Source organism: Vicia villosa, linkage group LG5 (assembly GCF_029867415.1).
Source record: "Vicia villosa cultivar HV-30 ecotype Madison, WI linkage group LG5, Vvil1.0, whole genome shotgun sequence".
NCBI lineage: Eukaryota > Viridiplantae > Streptophyta > Magnoliopsida > Fabales > Fabaceae > Vicia > Vicia villosa.
Window position 1 is genome coordinate 76,733,473 of NC_081184.1, and position 17,925 is coordinate 76,751,397.

The window sequence follows — 17,925 nt, forward strand, 5'->3', positions numbered from 1 at the left end:
GTAAATCAGAGAAAGCTTCCTCACTTCTAGATTTCCAATTGAACCAACATCTAACGAAGAAAAGAGTACTTTGTTGATCGGTAGCATACCTTTTGAACTACGAACGAAGACCATCTTCACAAGTACCATTTTGGAAATTATACATAAAATTATCCCAAACAAGCGCTTCGGACAATCATGCAACACATGTAAAATGGTTTCTAGTGAAACACCACATCTATGACAAGAAGCGTATGATGATATATGATGTGCACCACGAAATTTATTTGTATCCAGCTTGCCATGCATAATAATTCACATAAAGTGATGAATATTTTATGGGTTTTTGAGCTTACAAATCCAAAACTAACTCATGACTTTTTTGGAATCAGGCCGTGGTAGAAGAATTAACAAATAATATGTCAATTTATTAGTATAGGTTCCAGAAGTTGAAGGCTATTGCATAATGATATCCTCAGATGTATTATTGATGAAAATTCTCTCCATATCCATTTGTTTGGGATACGTTTGCTTTAAAAATTGCCTTCATGTTGATCAGTTTAATAAATAATTGGACTACATGTCTCAATTTGTTCCTAAGATTAGTAACTTAGATCTAGTAAATGATGATATCAAGTATGCAAAATTGATTGAGACCAATTTTGAACATGTTAAATAAAAGGAAAAAAACTGAATTTTATAATGAGATATTAATATTTTATTTAAATTAAAATAGAGAAATTAAAAATGTATTTAATTCAGTTGCGAAGAAATGGAACACTTAACAAAAAAAATGAAACATTTTTCACAAAAATCGATTCTAAGTTTAGACAATCTGTAATCCAAAAAACGACAAATGAAACAGCCGCGTATTCGTAAAGTAGCTTTTCAAACATTTTTTAAATAAAGTACATACAATTATTATAAGTGGTAGATCCTACCGTAATTATTTGTGAATTATAGAATTAATACTATGATAATCCTGTACATTATTTCTTTACACTTAATTTTATTCGATTTTATAAATTAAACTTGTTTTTAAGATGAATAAACTAATTTTAATAAAATATAAATTATTTTATAATTTTGTTGCAAGACTGATTATTTTTATTTTAATATACATTCTACTATTTATTATTATTATTATTATTTTTATAATATATATCGTTTTTAAAAATAGTTTTTAAATTAAATTATAAGAAATTTTAAAGAAAGTAGATAGACGGATACAAGTATTATATAAACAAAAAATAGAAAATATATATATGTATAGATAACATTTTGATATTTATAAAATACAAAATTATTTAATCCTTCTGACAAATTATGTGTCATTTTGTAAAAAAGAAATTAAATCATAAATTATTTTATAATTTTATTGCAACACTGATTATTTTAATTTTAATATACATTCTATTATTTATTATTATTATTTTTATAATATACGTCGCTTTCAAAAATGGTATTTGAATTAAATTATAAGAAATTTTAAAATACTAGTAGAAGACAAATTTTATTTTTTTATTTTATTTTTAAATATTTTTATTATACTTTAAAAAGACTATATTGGAAATTATTTAAAAAATCTTAAGATTACTAATTAGGACTGAAATAAAATTCTAAATAAAATATTATGTCGAAATTTAATTAATTTATATTTACGAAGTGAGATAAAACTTGGTTATTGTGTATTTTTTTATTGATCTTATTTTAAAGATTATTTAAAGGTAATTCTGTAGTTTTTTTTTTAATTTCTCATTTTTATACAATAATATTTTTTTCGATAGTCGAAAAAATGTTCAAAATAGATTATATTAAAAATTGAAGAGAATACTATTCTTTTAATTTTTCTGTTTACATAATAGAAAACAATACTATAAAATATATATAATTTTTCTATTCTATACAAAACTATATAGATATCTTAAACAGTAGAAAACTTACAAAATTATAAAATTATTTCAACTAATGTGAAAGCAATGTTTTAAAAATCGAAATGGAGAAACAACCGTTAAAACACGCGGGTCATGGTTCAATCGGTTCAACCGATTCAACCGTGTTGAACCATATATTAAATTTAAATTAAAAAAATAAATATATTATTAAATATCCTAATAAAATTAATTTATATCATAATTTGTAAAATAAAATTCTCAAATAAATACGATACTGATAAGCAAGCTTACAAAATAAGAAAAATGCAATGTAAGACACAATAACAAATCATAAAATTAGTTAAGGATCAATATTTGTCTTAATTGCTTAACTCAAAGCCATAACTTCTTCATCAGTATAATTGTTCACATCTCTTTAAAGACTAACATCGTTATTCCATGTCCACAAACCATTGTCCCGTGTCTTTCAATTTTTTTCTTTATTTTTCATCTATACAATTTTAAATGTTTCCTATAATTAATTTTTTAGATTTAAAAAAAATAAATAAAATGAAGTAAAACATAAAAAATTATCTTTGATTTTTTGAACCGTCTGGTTCATCAAAACCGGTCCCGATTTTACGGTTATTTTGGTTTTCTGCGCTTGAAGTAATTTTATCCCAAATTTATAGATCTAACCGTTTATTGGTCCAAACCGAACTGGATTAAATAACGGTTCAAGGTTGAACCGGTTCAACCGGCCGGACAATTCAGATTTTAAAACATTGTGTAAAAAATATAAAACTTAGAATTTAAAACTTAGAATTTAAAACGGATGTAGATATTTTAAAAAAGTTTCATTCTAACCAAACTATTCTATAAATACACCACACTCTCTTCCCACAAACATCTCTTGAACTCTACTTGCATTTCACATTACACTATCCTTAAAATGAATGACACTGAAAAAAAACCACATCACTCCCAAATAGAACTACAAATAAATCTTCATCCTCATCATCTTCCAATCACAAAAAATGAACCCAACCTCAAAAACCAATCTTCACTATCAACAATCCTAACACAAATCCATGCAGGCTATTTCAGAATCAGTCTCTCCCTCTCAATCCAGTCCTTACTATGGAAAATCCTAATAGAACCAATCAAAGATGCACATTTTCTTAGACATATATTCACAATAATACCCTCCACAGCTCTCACTCTTTTATGGTCACTTTCCTTATTCACACTATTAACCCTCTCTTTTCTCTATCTTCTCAAATGTTTCTTCCACTTTGACAAAGTGAAAGATGAATTCTCAAACCAAATAGGCGTAAACTACATGTTTGCTCCATGGATTTCATGGCTACTTTTGTTAGAATCCTCACCTTTTGTACCACCTGCAGCACTTCATTACAAAATTCTCTGGTTATTTTTTGTTGCTCCTATAGTGATCCTTGATGTTAAGATTTATGGCCAGTGGTTTACCAAAGGGAAGATGTATTTGTCGATGGTTGCGAATCCGACGAGTCAGATGTCTGTTATTGGTAACCTTGTTGCGGCACATGCTTCGGGGGTGATGGGATGGAAGGAGAGTGGTATATGTTTTTTCTCTCTTGGTATTGCGCATTATTTGGTGCTTTTTGTGACGTTGTATCAGAGGTTGCCGGGGAATAACAAGATTCCGGCGATGTTGCGGCCGGTGTTCTTCTTGTTCTTTGCTGCTCCAAGTGTTGCTAGTTTGGCTTGGCACTCGGTTTCTGGGAGCTTTGATACTGCTTCTAAGATGCTGTTCTTTCTCTCCCTCTTCCTTTTCTTGTCCCTGGTAAGTTTCCGATATGTTTGGTGGTGAATATAATTGATTTCAGTATAATTGAATTGGGTAGAATTAATTTTAATATAATTAAATTTAGCAGAATTGATTTATATTTGAATATATTTATATAAAATTAACATAAACAATAATTTTCGGTGTAAATATTACTGGAGACAGAAAGTACAAATTATTACTTCAATTATTCTGGAGCTAGAATTAGTTCTAATTTTATATACCAAACACCTAAAAATGGTCCAAAATCAATTCAATTGTACATCTCTAAAATTTATTATGGATCATGGAACTATACATTCATTTGTTTCTTTCTTGTTTTGAAGCAAATCAGGACTTTAAAAAATTAGTTCTAAAAAGCAAAAGATGAAAAATTGAACTATGATGTTTTCAAATTCTTTACGTTCCATTCTTGTGACAAGCTAGGTTGATTTGTTTTGTTGATAATTTGGAAGTATCTAAGTTGAAATCAACTAGAAAGTTAGTCCCTCGTGTAAAAATTGACTACAACCTTTGTTGCAATATAATTGGATAATTAATTGGACACTTTCATGTGATTTTGTTTCGCTGAAAATGATATGTTCTTATTTTAATTTTGTGGTCCCCTAATGTGTTAATGCCAACCTAATACTTTTGTATGGTTGCCGATTCCCGGATGCAAGGCTGAAAATACCGAGTTTGACCTGCGGAAAATGTCGAACATGTCTATTTTTTCCGTAATTTTTAATGATGAATTAAAATTTTAGATTTGCGCCATCAAGTATATATATCTATATCGTTCCACTTCATTTTTCACGGGTGTGCATATTAAGTGCATGTTTGGATTGGCTTCTACAAGCCCCAAAAGCACTTCTAGTACACCTCAACTTGAAAATTGGTTTTTTTTTCTTGTTTGGATACTTTTTCAAAATCAATTCTCCTACTTCAAAAGCAATTATAGTAGAAGCTACAATTCCTAGCTTTTGAGTTTAGTAGAATCAATTCTACATATATTATATATTATTTATTACAACTCTTTTAAATTTTCCTTCTTTACCCTCTTTAATTTTTATTAATTACTTCTTTTCTTTTTTATTTGTATTAGAATTTATTACCATTTTGGTAATTATCCAATTCAAAATCACTTTTGGTAAAATATCCAAAAACATTAATTGATGACAATCACTTCTATATCATTGTATCCAAACATAAATCAATTATTTTAAACTCAATTCTGTTGAAATCGATTCTACTAAACTCAATTCTTCCAGAATCAATTCTGTTCACCGTCAATCCAAACACACCCTAATATGAATTTTGTAAGTTTTAAGTTTTATGGGGGTGTGCATATTAAGATGAATTTTGTAAGTTTTAAGATTTATGGGTGCAAGTTGGGCTGTTTAAAAAATTCAATAACTGAACCAAATCGCTGAACCGAATAGAATTGAAGTTAAAATAACCGAACTGTTATATTTGATTAGTAAACCAAACCATAATACACATAGTTCTGAAACCGAATCAAAACCTAACCAAACTGAAACTTAACCTGAACCAAATCAAAACTGAAAATGAAAAGTATTTAAAACAAGTTAAATTTAAAAAAAAAATGAAAATTAGCTTAATGGTTCGGTTTGGGAAAAATTGTCTTCTAACGATTCTGTATGGTTCGGAATTTTGAAATGGTATATCAAATCAATAATTTTGATTTGATTTAGTTCTTAATAAATTGAAACAGTTCGGTCAAGTTCGAGTAAATTTTAACTATAGTTTGATTAACGCCTTAGATGCAAGAGTCACGTCGGGCCTACTGTCTCATTTTTTGACCTGTCTACTTTTTTTTAAAAAACGGCCTAAGAGTTTGGACTCAGAACTTCTCTTATGTCCATCCCACCTCGTCTAGTTGTCTTTTCCAAAGTTTACGATATGTACTTTAACGGAACGGAAATGTTTATCACCCTTAAATGCAAGATATTGATATGTTTGATTATTCAAAGGTGTTATTGATTTATATATGTTTTTAAAAAATAAAATCATTTTGTATTTATCAACATTAATCAGGTTTCAAGGCCTTTGTTATTCAAGAAGTCCATGAAGAAATTCAGTGTGGCATGGTGGGCTTATTCTTTTCCCCTAACAGCATTGACACTAGCTTCAGCACAATATGCTCATGAAGTTAAGGGAATAATGGCTCATGTTATTATGTCAGTCTTATCATTAATCTCAGTTTTGGTGTGTCTTGTGTTAATGATTGTATCTGCTCTCAACATTAGGGTGCCTTTTAAAGCACACAAGCATATTTCAAAACAGACAAATGACATTGCTGTAATTTGAACAATATTAATTAGTTATAGTTTCAAATGTATTTTAGATTGTTTTCTTACTGGGGCATAGATTATGCTATATGATTAAAACTAGCTTTTTACTAATTTATATCTAAAATTTAATATTCATCATTTTAAAATATGTGAGATATTTTTAATTTAAGATATTTTATGAAATTGTTAATTTTTATATATACAAAAAAAAAAAAAAAAACACTGATGCCATTGACCTTCCCTAATTTAGTAAAAAATTACTAGATATCCTATCATAAAAGAAACATAATTTCAATTCAAAATCTTCAGTTTTTTTTGACATATTATTGTCACATTACTGTTAGCTGAAGATTTCGTTTGGGAAGAATATCTTTCGAAGGTTGAAATTCGAAGGAAGATGGTTACTGATGATCATCTTTGAGATAGAAAAATGGCTACTGATGGCCATGTTCGAAGGTGATGGTTTAAGTTGGAACGGAGATAGTTCGTATTGAAGCTAAGTTCGAAAAGAATTATCTTTGGGGACTTAAACGTTTTACGAAGATATGCAAAGTACTGAAGCTTAGCGTATTTTCGTGGTATTATTGATTCTGATTACTTTGCCACGCGTCGAAAGAGGATTCAGGCGGGATGATTTGAATTTCGAAGTAGTTTATGTAACCGCACGAAGACAGATGGCATCCCTGGATTTTCTGCGGGCAACATGGCATTAGATTAGTGTAGGACCGTTAGAGTCGAAACTAGTATAAATAAGGGTCTTAATGTTAGGATTCCGGGTGTTCATTTTGTACAAATCACTCACATATTGCTCAAGTATCAAGTGTTAAGAGAACGAGTTTCGCTGAGAAATGTACGTGTGACACCACCATCAATTTAAATACATTTGTATCTTTCTTTATTCAAGTATCTTCAGATATTATTGCATTTCGTTTACTTCCTTCCATTTACATTCCCGCACTCTTTATTTTTGTTCTATTTAGTTTCGAAGCATTTAAGTTTCTGTACTTTAAGATTCTTGCACTTTACAGTTTTTGTCTTATATCTTATCTTTGTTTTATCTTTCGCTGATGTTGTATTTACGTGTATAACAAGGTGATTGTTAATCTTTATTTCTTTGATTAAACATTTTTTATTTCGAGACAAGCCAACCATAGACATGATTCAAACTATCATGAATAACAACCTTTTTGACTATGTCCTAGGATCAATCTAGTCGATCCTTCGAGTAACCAAATCATATTTATTATAGTTTGGAAGACTAGCGGTTGTTTACCGGATATCACCGTAAACAAATTGGCACGCCCAGTGGGACAGTGTCAAACAGATTGTTATTAATTGATTGCTTTGTTTTGTCTAGAAAATATCAAGACCTTGTATGAACCTTAGGAACGGTAAATTAACCAACAGTGCACAACCGATTCCTAAACGAAGGTACAACAAGAAAATGGTCAATGTGGCCAGTGCAGGGGGAGATCAGGATCCCCCACAAGGGTCAGGAACAGTAGCGGCAAGTTCTTCACATGTTTCGACTTCTGCTCCAGAAACCCAGGCTATACCGGTTTCGACGGAATCTGATCCTATAGGTAATTCCCAGGCGATACCTGAAAATACTACAGGGACGACAGGAACGCTCCCAGTTTCAAGTTCGACTGCTATCCCTTCATTAACAGGTACAAGCGAGATACGGCATTTCGCAACTAATACCACAAATCAGATGTTTACCCCAAGACCACCACCTGCCTCAGAGATGTGGAGATCCCATTTCCAATACGGAATGCCACCTTCATACTTGACAGGATTAGGAGGAGCGGGGCCTACATACACTACAACTAACCCAACAGCGTTTTCGCCTAATGTTGGTTCGATAGGTCGAAGCGGGCAGAATACGACTTTCTCTGCCCAAGTACCCCCTTTTACCACAAATAGTCAAGCAGCATTTCGACAAGAAATGGATGCAAGTAACCATGATATGTTAGTAAATCTTGCTAAAGAATTGGGGTCCATTTTGAATCCGTTAGCAACAAACATTGCTAGGACTAACCACGATAATGCGGAAACCTTCCAAAAAATATCATCTCAAATGAATCGAATGGCAGATTTTCTAGGAGTTCCACAAAATAGACGAAGGAACAACCAATCAACTTATCAGGAGGGGCAACCCATTCTAGAACAAGTTAGACCCCCAGTACCGCCACCTAGGCCAACATCAGTCGAACAAAATAGAGTCGAACAAAACCAAGTGATAGACTTAGAGGCTCGAAGTCAAACGACTAACGTTGGCCAACAAGCAGTTACCCAGCCACAACCTAATTTAGTGGTGGTAAGAAGAAACGAACATCCTGATGAAGTGATACATAGGGTTAGGAGAGACAATCTGGCAACAGAGAACAACCTCACTGCCATGATAGAGAGAATAATGGCTAACAATGGCCTTAATACCGGGCTTCGACGCCCAAACTATACATCCCCAACAGCAGAATATATTATGCAAACGGAATTGCCAAGGGGTACCAAAGTACCAAAATTTACTAAGTTTTCAGGGGACACCAATGAATCTACCGTGGAGCACATAGCCAGATATCTGACGGAAGTAGGGGATCTAGCAGGGAACGAAGACTTAAGGATTAAATACTTCCCTAGTTCGCTGACAAAAAATGCTTTTGTTTGGTTCACTACGTTGCCCCTAAATTCCATAGATGCATGGGCACACTTGGAGAGATTATTCCATGAACAATTCTACATGGGTCAAACCAAGATAAGCTTGGAAGAATTGGCTAGCATCAAGAGGAAGTTCACGGAATCTATAGACGATTACTTAAATAGGTTCCGTTTGTTGAAATCAAGATGCTTCACGACTGTCCCAGAACATGAATTAGTTGAAATGGCTGCAGGTGGCCTAGATTATTCAATTCGAAAGAAACTGGATACTCAATACCTGAGAGATATGGCCCAATTGGCAGACAGGGTTCGACAAGTCGAACGGTTAAAAGCAGAAAAAGCCAGAGCAAGTAAGAGTTATAAGAAGGAGAGAGTAGCATACGTCGAAGCAGACGACGGTGATGGCGAACCTTTCGACGACTCATACGACATGGAAGAGGTCGAAATAGATCTTGCTAAGTTAAAAGAGGCGCCACCCTATTCTTGCAAATTGCTTACCCCTTCTAATGGAAAGAATCCAGTAGAGAATGATAAAAGCGATAGATTTCCTAAGAAGACTTATACATTTGATGTCACTAAATGTGACGAAATATTTGATTTATAAGTAAAAGATGGCCAGATGATAGTACCTCCCAATTCAAAAATTCCTCCGTTAGAGCAACGGAAGAAGCAAGGTTTTTGCAAATATCACGGTTTTTTAGGCCATAAAACTTCACAATGTTTTCTTTTCAGGGATCTAATTCAGAATGCTATCAAGGATGGACGTCTGAAATTCGCTGACAAAGCCAAGAACCCTATGAAGGTTGACACAGACCCTTTGAATGTGGCTGACACTAACTTGTGTGAACCACTTGACGTCAACATGGTGGAAGTATCTGAAGTTGATGCTGCTGAATCGGAGATAATTGCAGGTGGAAAGCAGGCTACTGAAGGCCTAAATGCCAATTCGATCTTCAATACTGATGTTGAAGGATCCTTTGATGCTGAAATGACTGAAGATCTGAAAGGAAAAACAAGTGAGGCCACTGAAGACCTCACAGTAAAGCTTCAGCAGATACGAATTTGTGAGGCTCCTCCGGCAGGTGTTAACATGGTCAATGTTAGACGCCCTTTATCTAAAATTGAAGAACTAGAAAAATGGCTGATAAGGGAGAAAGGAAACATTGAAATCCCGCCAAGGGGAAACAGTTTGAAGGATTATCTCTGGGATTTCCACGTGAAAAATGGTGGAAAAAGGCTGATGTGCCCAAGATGTTCAGTTATGTTAAATCGAAGGGTTCAAGCAAATTTCGAGAGGGCCCTACGAGAAAGAATGGAGCAGCCTTGGAGAGGAGGAAACTTGCTGCTGAAAGTATACCCAAGGTCTGAAGAAAGCATTGTTGGTTTCTTAGTCAGATGTCACAACGACAACTCTGAAGTTGCACTGTGCCCTAGATGTGGTGCAGTCTATGACGAGCTACTAGCAAGATCATTCGAAAGGGTGTATCTCTACATGGGTCGGGAGACTCAGGGACTTCGTACTAATTTGTTTATGTTCGACAACTGAACCCCTGCGAAGAGGCCTGACAGCCCACACCCTAGAGCTCGAAGGGTCACATTCAAAGTTCCTACAGACATACCCAGGGATAGATGGATGCAAGCTGGTACCAGAACCAACAAATGGCGAAGTTGGGACCAAGGAGGAAGAACTGCAATGGTATATTGGAAGCAGTTCCAGACTTCCAATCGAGAGATGTACAGGTTGGAAAACTACAAAGGCAAAAATCCTATGTCTAGATCCCAATGGAGAAGGCACCAGAGGATGAAGAAGGCCCAAAGGGAATACAAACCAAGGGAGACTAGGGAATCAAGTAGCAATCAGATCCCAATGCAGGGGGCAAGGACAAGTAAACCTCCAGTGGAACGTAAGTTGTTCGACTCTGAAAATGAGAAAGAAGGAGAAAAAATGCATTCTAGCCCTTGGAAGGAAGACGATAGGCTGACGAATGACTTCGACTCAGACGGAGTTTCGTCTATAAACCTCAATTGAAATGTTGTGTTAGTACTCCCTCATGAGTTTAACCAGGAAACTGAAGTTGAAGATTGTGAGGAAGCTGATGAGGAAGAGATGGCAAGACATAGACCTGTGTGTTATTATGTGCTGAACAATGGGGCAGTCGAAGAGCAGAACGCTTTCTTCGAAAGGCCTGATGAAGGTATGAGGAATCATTTGAAACCACTCTACATAAGAGCCAAGATTGAAAATGTTGGCATTAACAAAGTGTTAGTAGATGGGGGAGCAGCAGTGAACCTAATGCCCCAATATATGCTGAAGAGAATTGGTATGTTCGATACTGATATAAGACCACATAACATGGTTCTGTCCAACTATGAAGGCAAGATAGGGCAAACTTTAGGAGTAATTCAAGTGAATTTAACTGTGGGTTCCGTCACCAGGCCAACGATGTTCATGGTGATACCAGCAAAGGCTAATTACAATCTTTTGCTTGGAAGAGAGTGGATACATGGAGTTGCGGCTGTGCCTTCGACGATGCATCAAAGACTAACCATTTGGAGAGAAGATGGCATAGTAGAGAACATCGAAGGAGATCAAAGTTACTACATGGCTGAAGTCAATCAGGTCAATAAAACTAGTTTCGACAGGAATCTAGCGAACATAGGACCTTGTCATGCTGCTGAAGACATATACACTCCAAACAGAAATGCTTTGTACTATTTGTCTTTACATCCTAATGGATTCCAATGGAATAGAGAGATAATGGATGGTCCAGAAGATATCCCACCAGCGGAGCATTCACCACCAATACGGCCAACAGGCTGGGATGATGACGTTGTCGATGTCTGAGTCATCCTTCTTCGAAAAGATTTCGGCTTATATAGCTGAGAATAAAAGAAAAACGGCTCTTGAAGCCGAATTATCAAACATGATGGTTAACGCAGTTCCAAGAAAGGAAGAAACGACAGATTCGGGGATACACATGATCCCTCAATCCCTTGAAGATCCAGGTCAAGACGAAGTGATCTCAGGAGAAGGATCGAGTCAAAGATTAGACGCAATCTACGACGAAGAGCCTTTGGGATTCGAGAAAGACCCAATGGGGGCAAATATCAAAATGTTAGCCCAAGATCCACTCGAAGAAGTAAATCTCGGAGATGGAGATCAGAAGAGGGTAACATATATCAGTGCGAAACTGGTGCCAACGCTGAAGGCAAAAGTCATCGTGTTGTTGAAGGAGAACAAAGATTGCTTTGCATGGGACTACGACGAGATGCCTGGTCTAGGGCGAGATTTGGTCGAATTAAAGTTGCCCATAAAGGAAGGAAAAAAGCCCATCAAGCAAACTCCTAGGAGGTTCGCACCAGAAATTCATTCGAAGATCAAAGCAGAGGTCGAAAGACTTCTACGATGCAAGTTCATCAGAACCACGAGGTATGTTGAATGGATTGCTAATATTGTACCGGTTATTAAAAAGAATGGTTCATTAAGAATATGCATAGATTTTCGTGATCTTAATGCAGCAACGCCTAAAGATGAATATCCCATGCCTGTGGCAGAAGTGTTAGTAGATTCAGCCGCAGGCTTCGAATACCTAAGTATGTTGGATGGATATTCTGGGTATAACCAAATCTTCATTGCAGAAGAAGATGTGTCTAAAACAGCTTTTCGCTGCCCAAGGGCCATAGGCACCTATGAATGGGTTGTAATGCCTTTTGGTCTAAAAAATGCTGGGGCAACTTATCAAAGAGCAATGAATTCTATATTCCATGATTTTATAGAAACTTTCATGCAAGTATACATAGATGACATTGTGGTGAAATCTGTTTCGGATAACAGTCATCTTGACCATCTGAGCCAATCGTTCGAAAGAGTGAGAAAACATAGCTTGAAGATGAACCCCCTTAAATGTGCTTTCTTTGTGCAGGCTGGAGATTTCCTGGGCTTCGTGCTCCACAAAAAGGGAATAGAAATTAATCAAAATAAAACAAAGGCTATTATGGAAACGAAGCCTCCATCCACGAAGAAAGAATTACAGTCTTTACTGGGAAAGATAAACTTCTTGAGAAGATTCATTTCCAACTTGAGTGGACGCATGCAAGCATTCTCTCCCATACTTCGAATGAAGCAAGGAAAGTTCGAATGGAGTGCTGAACATCAAGAAGCTTTCGAGAAGATAAAGCAATACTTGATGCATCCACCAATCTTATCTCCCCCAAATGGGAAGAAACACATGCGCCTGTATATTTCAGCGTCAGATAATACAATAGGTAGCATGTTAGCTCAAGAAGATGATAATGGCATCGAAAGAGCCATTTATTACTTAAGTAGGGTACTCAATGATGCAGAGACTAGGTATAGTGCAATAGAGAAACTCTGCCTTTGTTTATATTTCTCTTGTATCAAACTAAAGTATTATATAAAGCCAGTTGATGTTTATGTTTCGTCTCATTGTGATGTGATTAAACACATGCTATCAAAGCCTATATTGCACAGTCGAATTGGCAAATGGGCGTTGGCCCTCACTGAGTACTCTTTGATATTTCAACCCCTTAAAGCAATGAAAGGTCAAATTGTATCAGATTTCATTGTTGACCATGCAGTGGTCGAAAGCCCTCAACAATACGTAGAATTAAAGCCTTGGAAGCTATACTTCGATGGTTCAACCCATAAAGAAGGGACTGGCGTTGGAATACTAATAATCTCTCCTGATGGAATTCCAACAAAGCTCAAGTATAAGATTGAAGGTCCCTTATGCTCCAACAACGAAGCTGAATACGAAGCATTGATTGTTGGACTTGAGGCTTTGTTAGAATTGGGGGCAACCAGAGTCGAAATTAAAGGAGACTCTGAACTAGTGATTAAGCAGTTAAAGAAAGAATACAAGTGTATCAAAGAAAATCTGATCATGTATTTTGTCATAGCAAATAGGCTGCTCAAAAAATTCGAGTACGTGGATCTAAATCACGTTTCCAGGTTGAAAAATCAAGAAGCGAATGATTTGGCACAGTTAGCTTCAGGATACAGGGTATCAAAAGAAAAACTATAAGAATTGATCGAAGTAAGAGGCAAGGCGATGGCTACCAGGCTCTCCCCGAGTGACTTGGAGAACTCACGATTAGGTTTTGCCAACAAACAAGAGTTTGAAGTTTTGAATGTAGACTCCTTGGCAGACACAGACTGGAGAAGTCCAATTGTGAATTACTTGAAAGATCCTTCGACAGACACGGATAGAAAGGTAAAATATCGAGCCTTATCACACTTCTTAATGGGAAATGAATTGTTTAAGAAAACCCCCGAAGGAGTTTTATTAAAATGTCTGGGCAATGCGGAAGCGTATTTGACTCTCTCAAACGTACATAGCGGAGCATGTGGTTTGCACCAAGCAGGGCACAAAATGAAATGGCTTTTGTTTCGATACGGAATGTATTGGCCCTCTATGTTGAAAGATTGCATAGAATTTGCAAAAGGTTGTCAAGAATGTCAAGAGCATGCATGTATTCAACATGCCCCTGCAAACGAGTTAAGTTCAATAATAAAACCATGGCCTTTCAGAGGTTGGGCATTAGACTTAATTGGAGAAATTCACCACAAGTCTTCTAGAGGTCAAAGGTACATTTTGGTAGGAATAGACTATTTCACAAAATGGGTCGAAGTGATACCACTTGCGAATGTGGATCAAGAGGCTGTAATTGAGTTTATTCAAAAACACATCATATACAGATTCGGAATCCCAGAAAGTATAACCACAGATCAAGGATCAGTGTTCACCGGGCGAAAGATGCAAGACTTCGCCAAAGAAATGGGGTTCAAATTGTTTACCTCTACACCTTACTATGCTCAGGCAAATGGACAAGTCGAAGCAGCAAATAAAATAATAATTGGTCTCATAAAGAAACATGTAGGGAGAAAGCCCAAGAAATGGCATAAGACTTTGGACCAAGCACTTTGGGCTTGTCGAACATCGCCAAAAGAAGCTACAAACACAACGCCTTTCCAACTGACGTTTGGACATGATGCAGTACTCCCAGTCGAAATATACTTGCAATCAGTTAGAATCCAAAGGCAAGCAAAAATTCCTCCAAACACTTACTGGGAATTGATGATGAATGAATTAGTAGATTTGGACGAAGACAGACTTCGAGCATTGGAGATGATAAAAAGACAAAAAGAAAGAGTGTCCAGAGCATTCAATAAAAAGGTGAAAGGTAAAACGTTTATTAGTAATGACTTAGTTTGGAAAGCTATTTTACCTATAGATCGAAAGAATCAAGCACTTGGTAAATGGTCCCCACATTGGGAGGGACCCTTTCGAATCTTGAAAGTGTTTTCAAATAACGCTTATGAAATAGAAGAATTGGCAGAAGATCGTAGGATTTTAAGGGTAAATGGGAAGTATCTGAAAAGATACAAACCAAGCATGCATGAAGTAAAGATTCTTGCAAAAATGTAGATATTCGAAGTACGTTGCGTAGGCCAAAATGGTGGAGCTAACACCAAAATGGCTTTATGTTCAAACAAACATGCATGGTAAGTACAGTAAGAAGACCAAAGAAACGTCAAAATATTTTTTCATTAATACCAAAGGAGTACATGCGTTACAGAGAAGTTGGTTCCAAAAAAACATTGAAGATTACAAAATGCAAAACATAAAGCCTAAAACAACCCAACTCCTAGTTTATCCTTTGATCTAAACCCGCTAGAGACAGCAGGGGCAAGCTTTCCGCCTCGAACATGTCCAAAGATCCAGATCTGCGCATCCTTCTCACTATCCCTTTTTTAAGGAACATGTAAGATAAGAGTCTTCCATATGGAAGACATGTTACTATGCCTTGTCGAGCAGCAGCCATGGAAACTGCTTCAACAAGTCCTTTGAAGATCATCAGAGGAAAGTTGATTTTCTTCCCACGGAGGGCACAGAGTATAAACTCTAAATCCTCCACCATGATGCTATTTTGATCATGGTTTCATGGACGAAAGTTGCCCATGAGGAGTTGATGCCAAACCCTGATGACCTTGGCGCTGAAAGGATCATTATCCATAAGAGTCCTCAACATGAGATGAGTGGTCATGTTGAAGGTATTGTCGTCAAAAGTCTCCCCAGAGTTATTGCATCTCAGCAGGTTGGAGATGATGGAAGGAGTGATAGTGATATGGGCCCTTCGAACCTCAGAGACGATAGTGGTTCTGCCTTCCGGATCTATGCGCAGAGACGCAAACATCCAAAAGTCCGCTAACATATTGGGATAAACAGATCCCTCCAGCATTTCATAGTAAAACTCAAGATCTTGATTAGCAAAGAGGGTGCTAAGACTTATGAAGTTTTCATCAAGCTCTTCTTCAAAAAGTTTGAATTCTTTCTTAATGCAAGCCCTGATGTTAGCATGAGTTAGGGGTAGTGCCATTTGGAGAAGAAGAGTTGGAAAAGGTTGTTGTCTGATTCTGTGTTTGAGAGAATGCAAGAAGGAACGGAGTTTTGGGGCAAAGAGTTTGAAGAAAGTGTGAAGGAAGAAGTGGAATGCCAACCCTTTATATAGAATAAGTTGGTAGTAGAGGAACGGTTTGTTTTAATGATTGATTGGACTGCATTTGGTATTCCAAAGAGAAGTTATGGCTTCCTCCGTTTCCCGCCCTTGGAAATTGAAATATAATCATGATGAGAACTGATGCACGCACGTCTCAAATAGACGTTTTGGAAAAGATGACGTCAGCTTTCAATGATGGTTACGGCTAAGAGTAGTAGAAACGTCAAGTCTAGGCTCAAAGGGTTGCGAAGGATAATCATGTCACGTGGTTACATTTATTAAAATTACTGTGACAGTGGAAAAAGTATATTTTGGCAAGTTTTAGAGAATTGCTAAGATATTACTTATGATAATTGCAAAATAAAATATATGGGGAGATTGAAAGATAAAGTTGCACATACATATATATATTCTTGGAGAAATTTGATTACAGAACAAGATAAGTACGCAGCACAAAAAAGAGTACAAGGTTCAAAGCAACTAATTAAAATCTTTGGGAAGGTTATCTTTTATCTTCGAGTACTGGATCTCCCATAAGGACATATGACGTTCGATCAATGCCTGCTGTCTTTTCAGTTCTTCGATCTCTGGCACTAGCTGCTGTGCCGTCTCGAAGTGTCGAATCCCTGACTGCGCCACTTCAGTTAATTCATCTTGATTGGTTTTTTGGATTTATACCTGACGAGACTGGGCACCCTTTATCTTCCCATTGAGTTGCTCAATTTGTTTTTTTCAGGCTTTGATATTTGTCTCACACTCTTCATATTCCCGTTGGTTCTTCAAACGCTCGAGCTTAAGGGTTTCAACCTTCTTTGTTGCATCGTTAGCAGCTTCCCATGAAGAACTGTGAGAAGTCATTTTTGCTGTGAGCTGTCCGTCAATATCCCGTTTTCGAAGGAGATTAGATTGGAGTTGCTCAATTAGAGAACTCAATATGACAATTACTTCTGAAATTTCCACCGGAACAAGAAGTAAATCCACTTTCTTCAGAAGGTTGTTTAGGCCATAATATTTGGTGGAATCCTTGCTGAGAGCTTCGATGAGGTTGGTTTCAAAGAACCTCTCTCTTATCTGATGAAGGAGTTTAGTAATATCATCCTTGTCACCAGTACCTGCCAAGACAGTCGAAGAAGTTCCAAGAGACGAAGAGCTATCGATACTCATCACGGTCTTGAGGAAGCTCACAGGATCAGTCTTCTTGAGTTGCTCTAGTTCTGAGGGAGTAGGCATCGCAGGAGCTTGCTTTGAAGTAGTCACAGGACTGACCGTAGTTCCAAGGTTCGAAATTTCGTTAGAACCAGGTGTAGCCAGTTTGGAAGTTTCTTCTGTAACGTCCTGTTCAGATATAGTGTCTTCGCTGCCAGTTGGTTGTCCAGCTACGTTACCACTATTCGAACATTGCGGATTTTCCTCCATAATTTCATATTGATGAGTGGGTGGGGACTCATCATTTGAATGGCTTTCTTCAGTAGACGCAGTCAGAATGATGGTTGCAAGAGGTTGATTGTCTTCAAGAACGGGAGAAAGCACATGAGATTCGTGTTGAGAAACACCTATGATGGACAGTCAGGATTGATTAAAACGAAAAGGCAGAAAATTCATCTGTCATTCAAAAGAGAAAATATTTACCTCGAAGTTTGTCAAGGTTAATGTGTACACTTGAGGCTTTGAGATCAGAAGTAGCGGGTACCAGCCTCATCCTACATTTACAAGGTAAAAATGTGAGCTTAATCATTAAAATTAGAATGTAAAGAAATGATTAAATGATGAA

General features: G+C 36.3%; 1 protein-coding gene across 1 annotated transcript; it reads left to right on the forward strand.

The window, feature by feature from the left end:
* The first annotated feature begins 2,737 nt into the window (after positions 1–2,737).
* LOC131601770 (S-type anion channel SLAH4-like) lies at positions 2,738–6,022 on the forward strand. The gene is made up of 2 exons (XM_058873661.1): positions 2,738–3,678; positions 5,719–6,022. The coding sequence occupies exons 1-2, from the start codon at positions 2,806–2,808 to the stop codon at positions 5,989–5,991; spliced, it is 1,146 nt and encodes a 381-aa protein (XP_058729644.1). The 5' UTR covers positions 2,738–2,805; the 3' UTR covers positions 5,992–6,022.
* Positions 6,023–17,925: the final 11,903 nt, after the last annotated feature.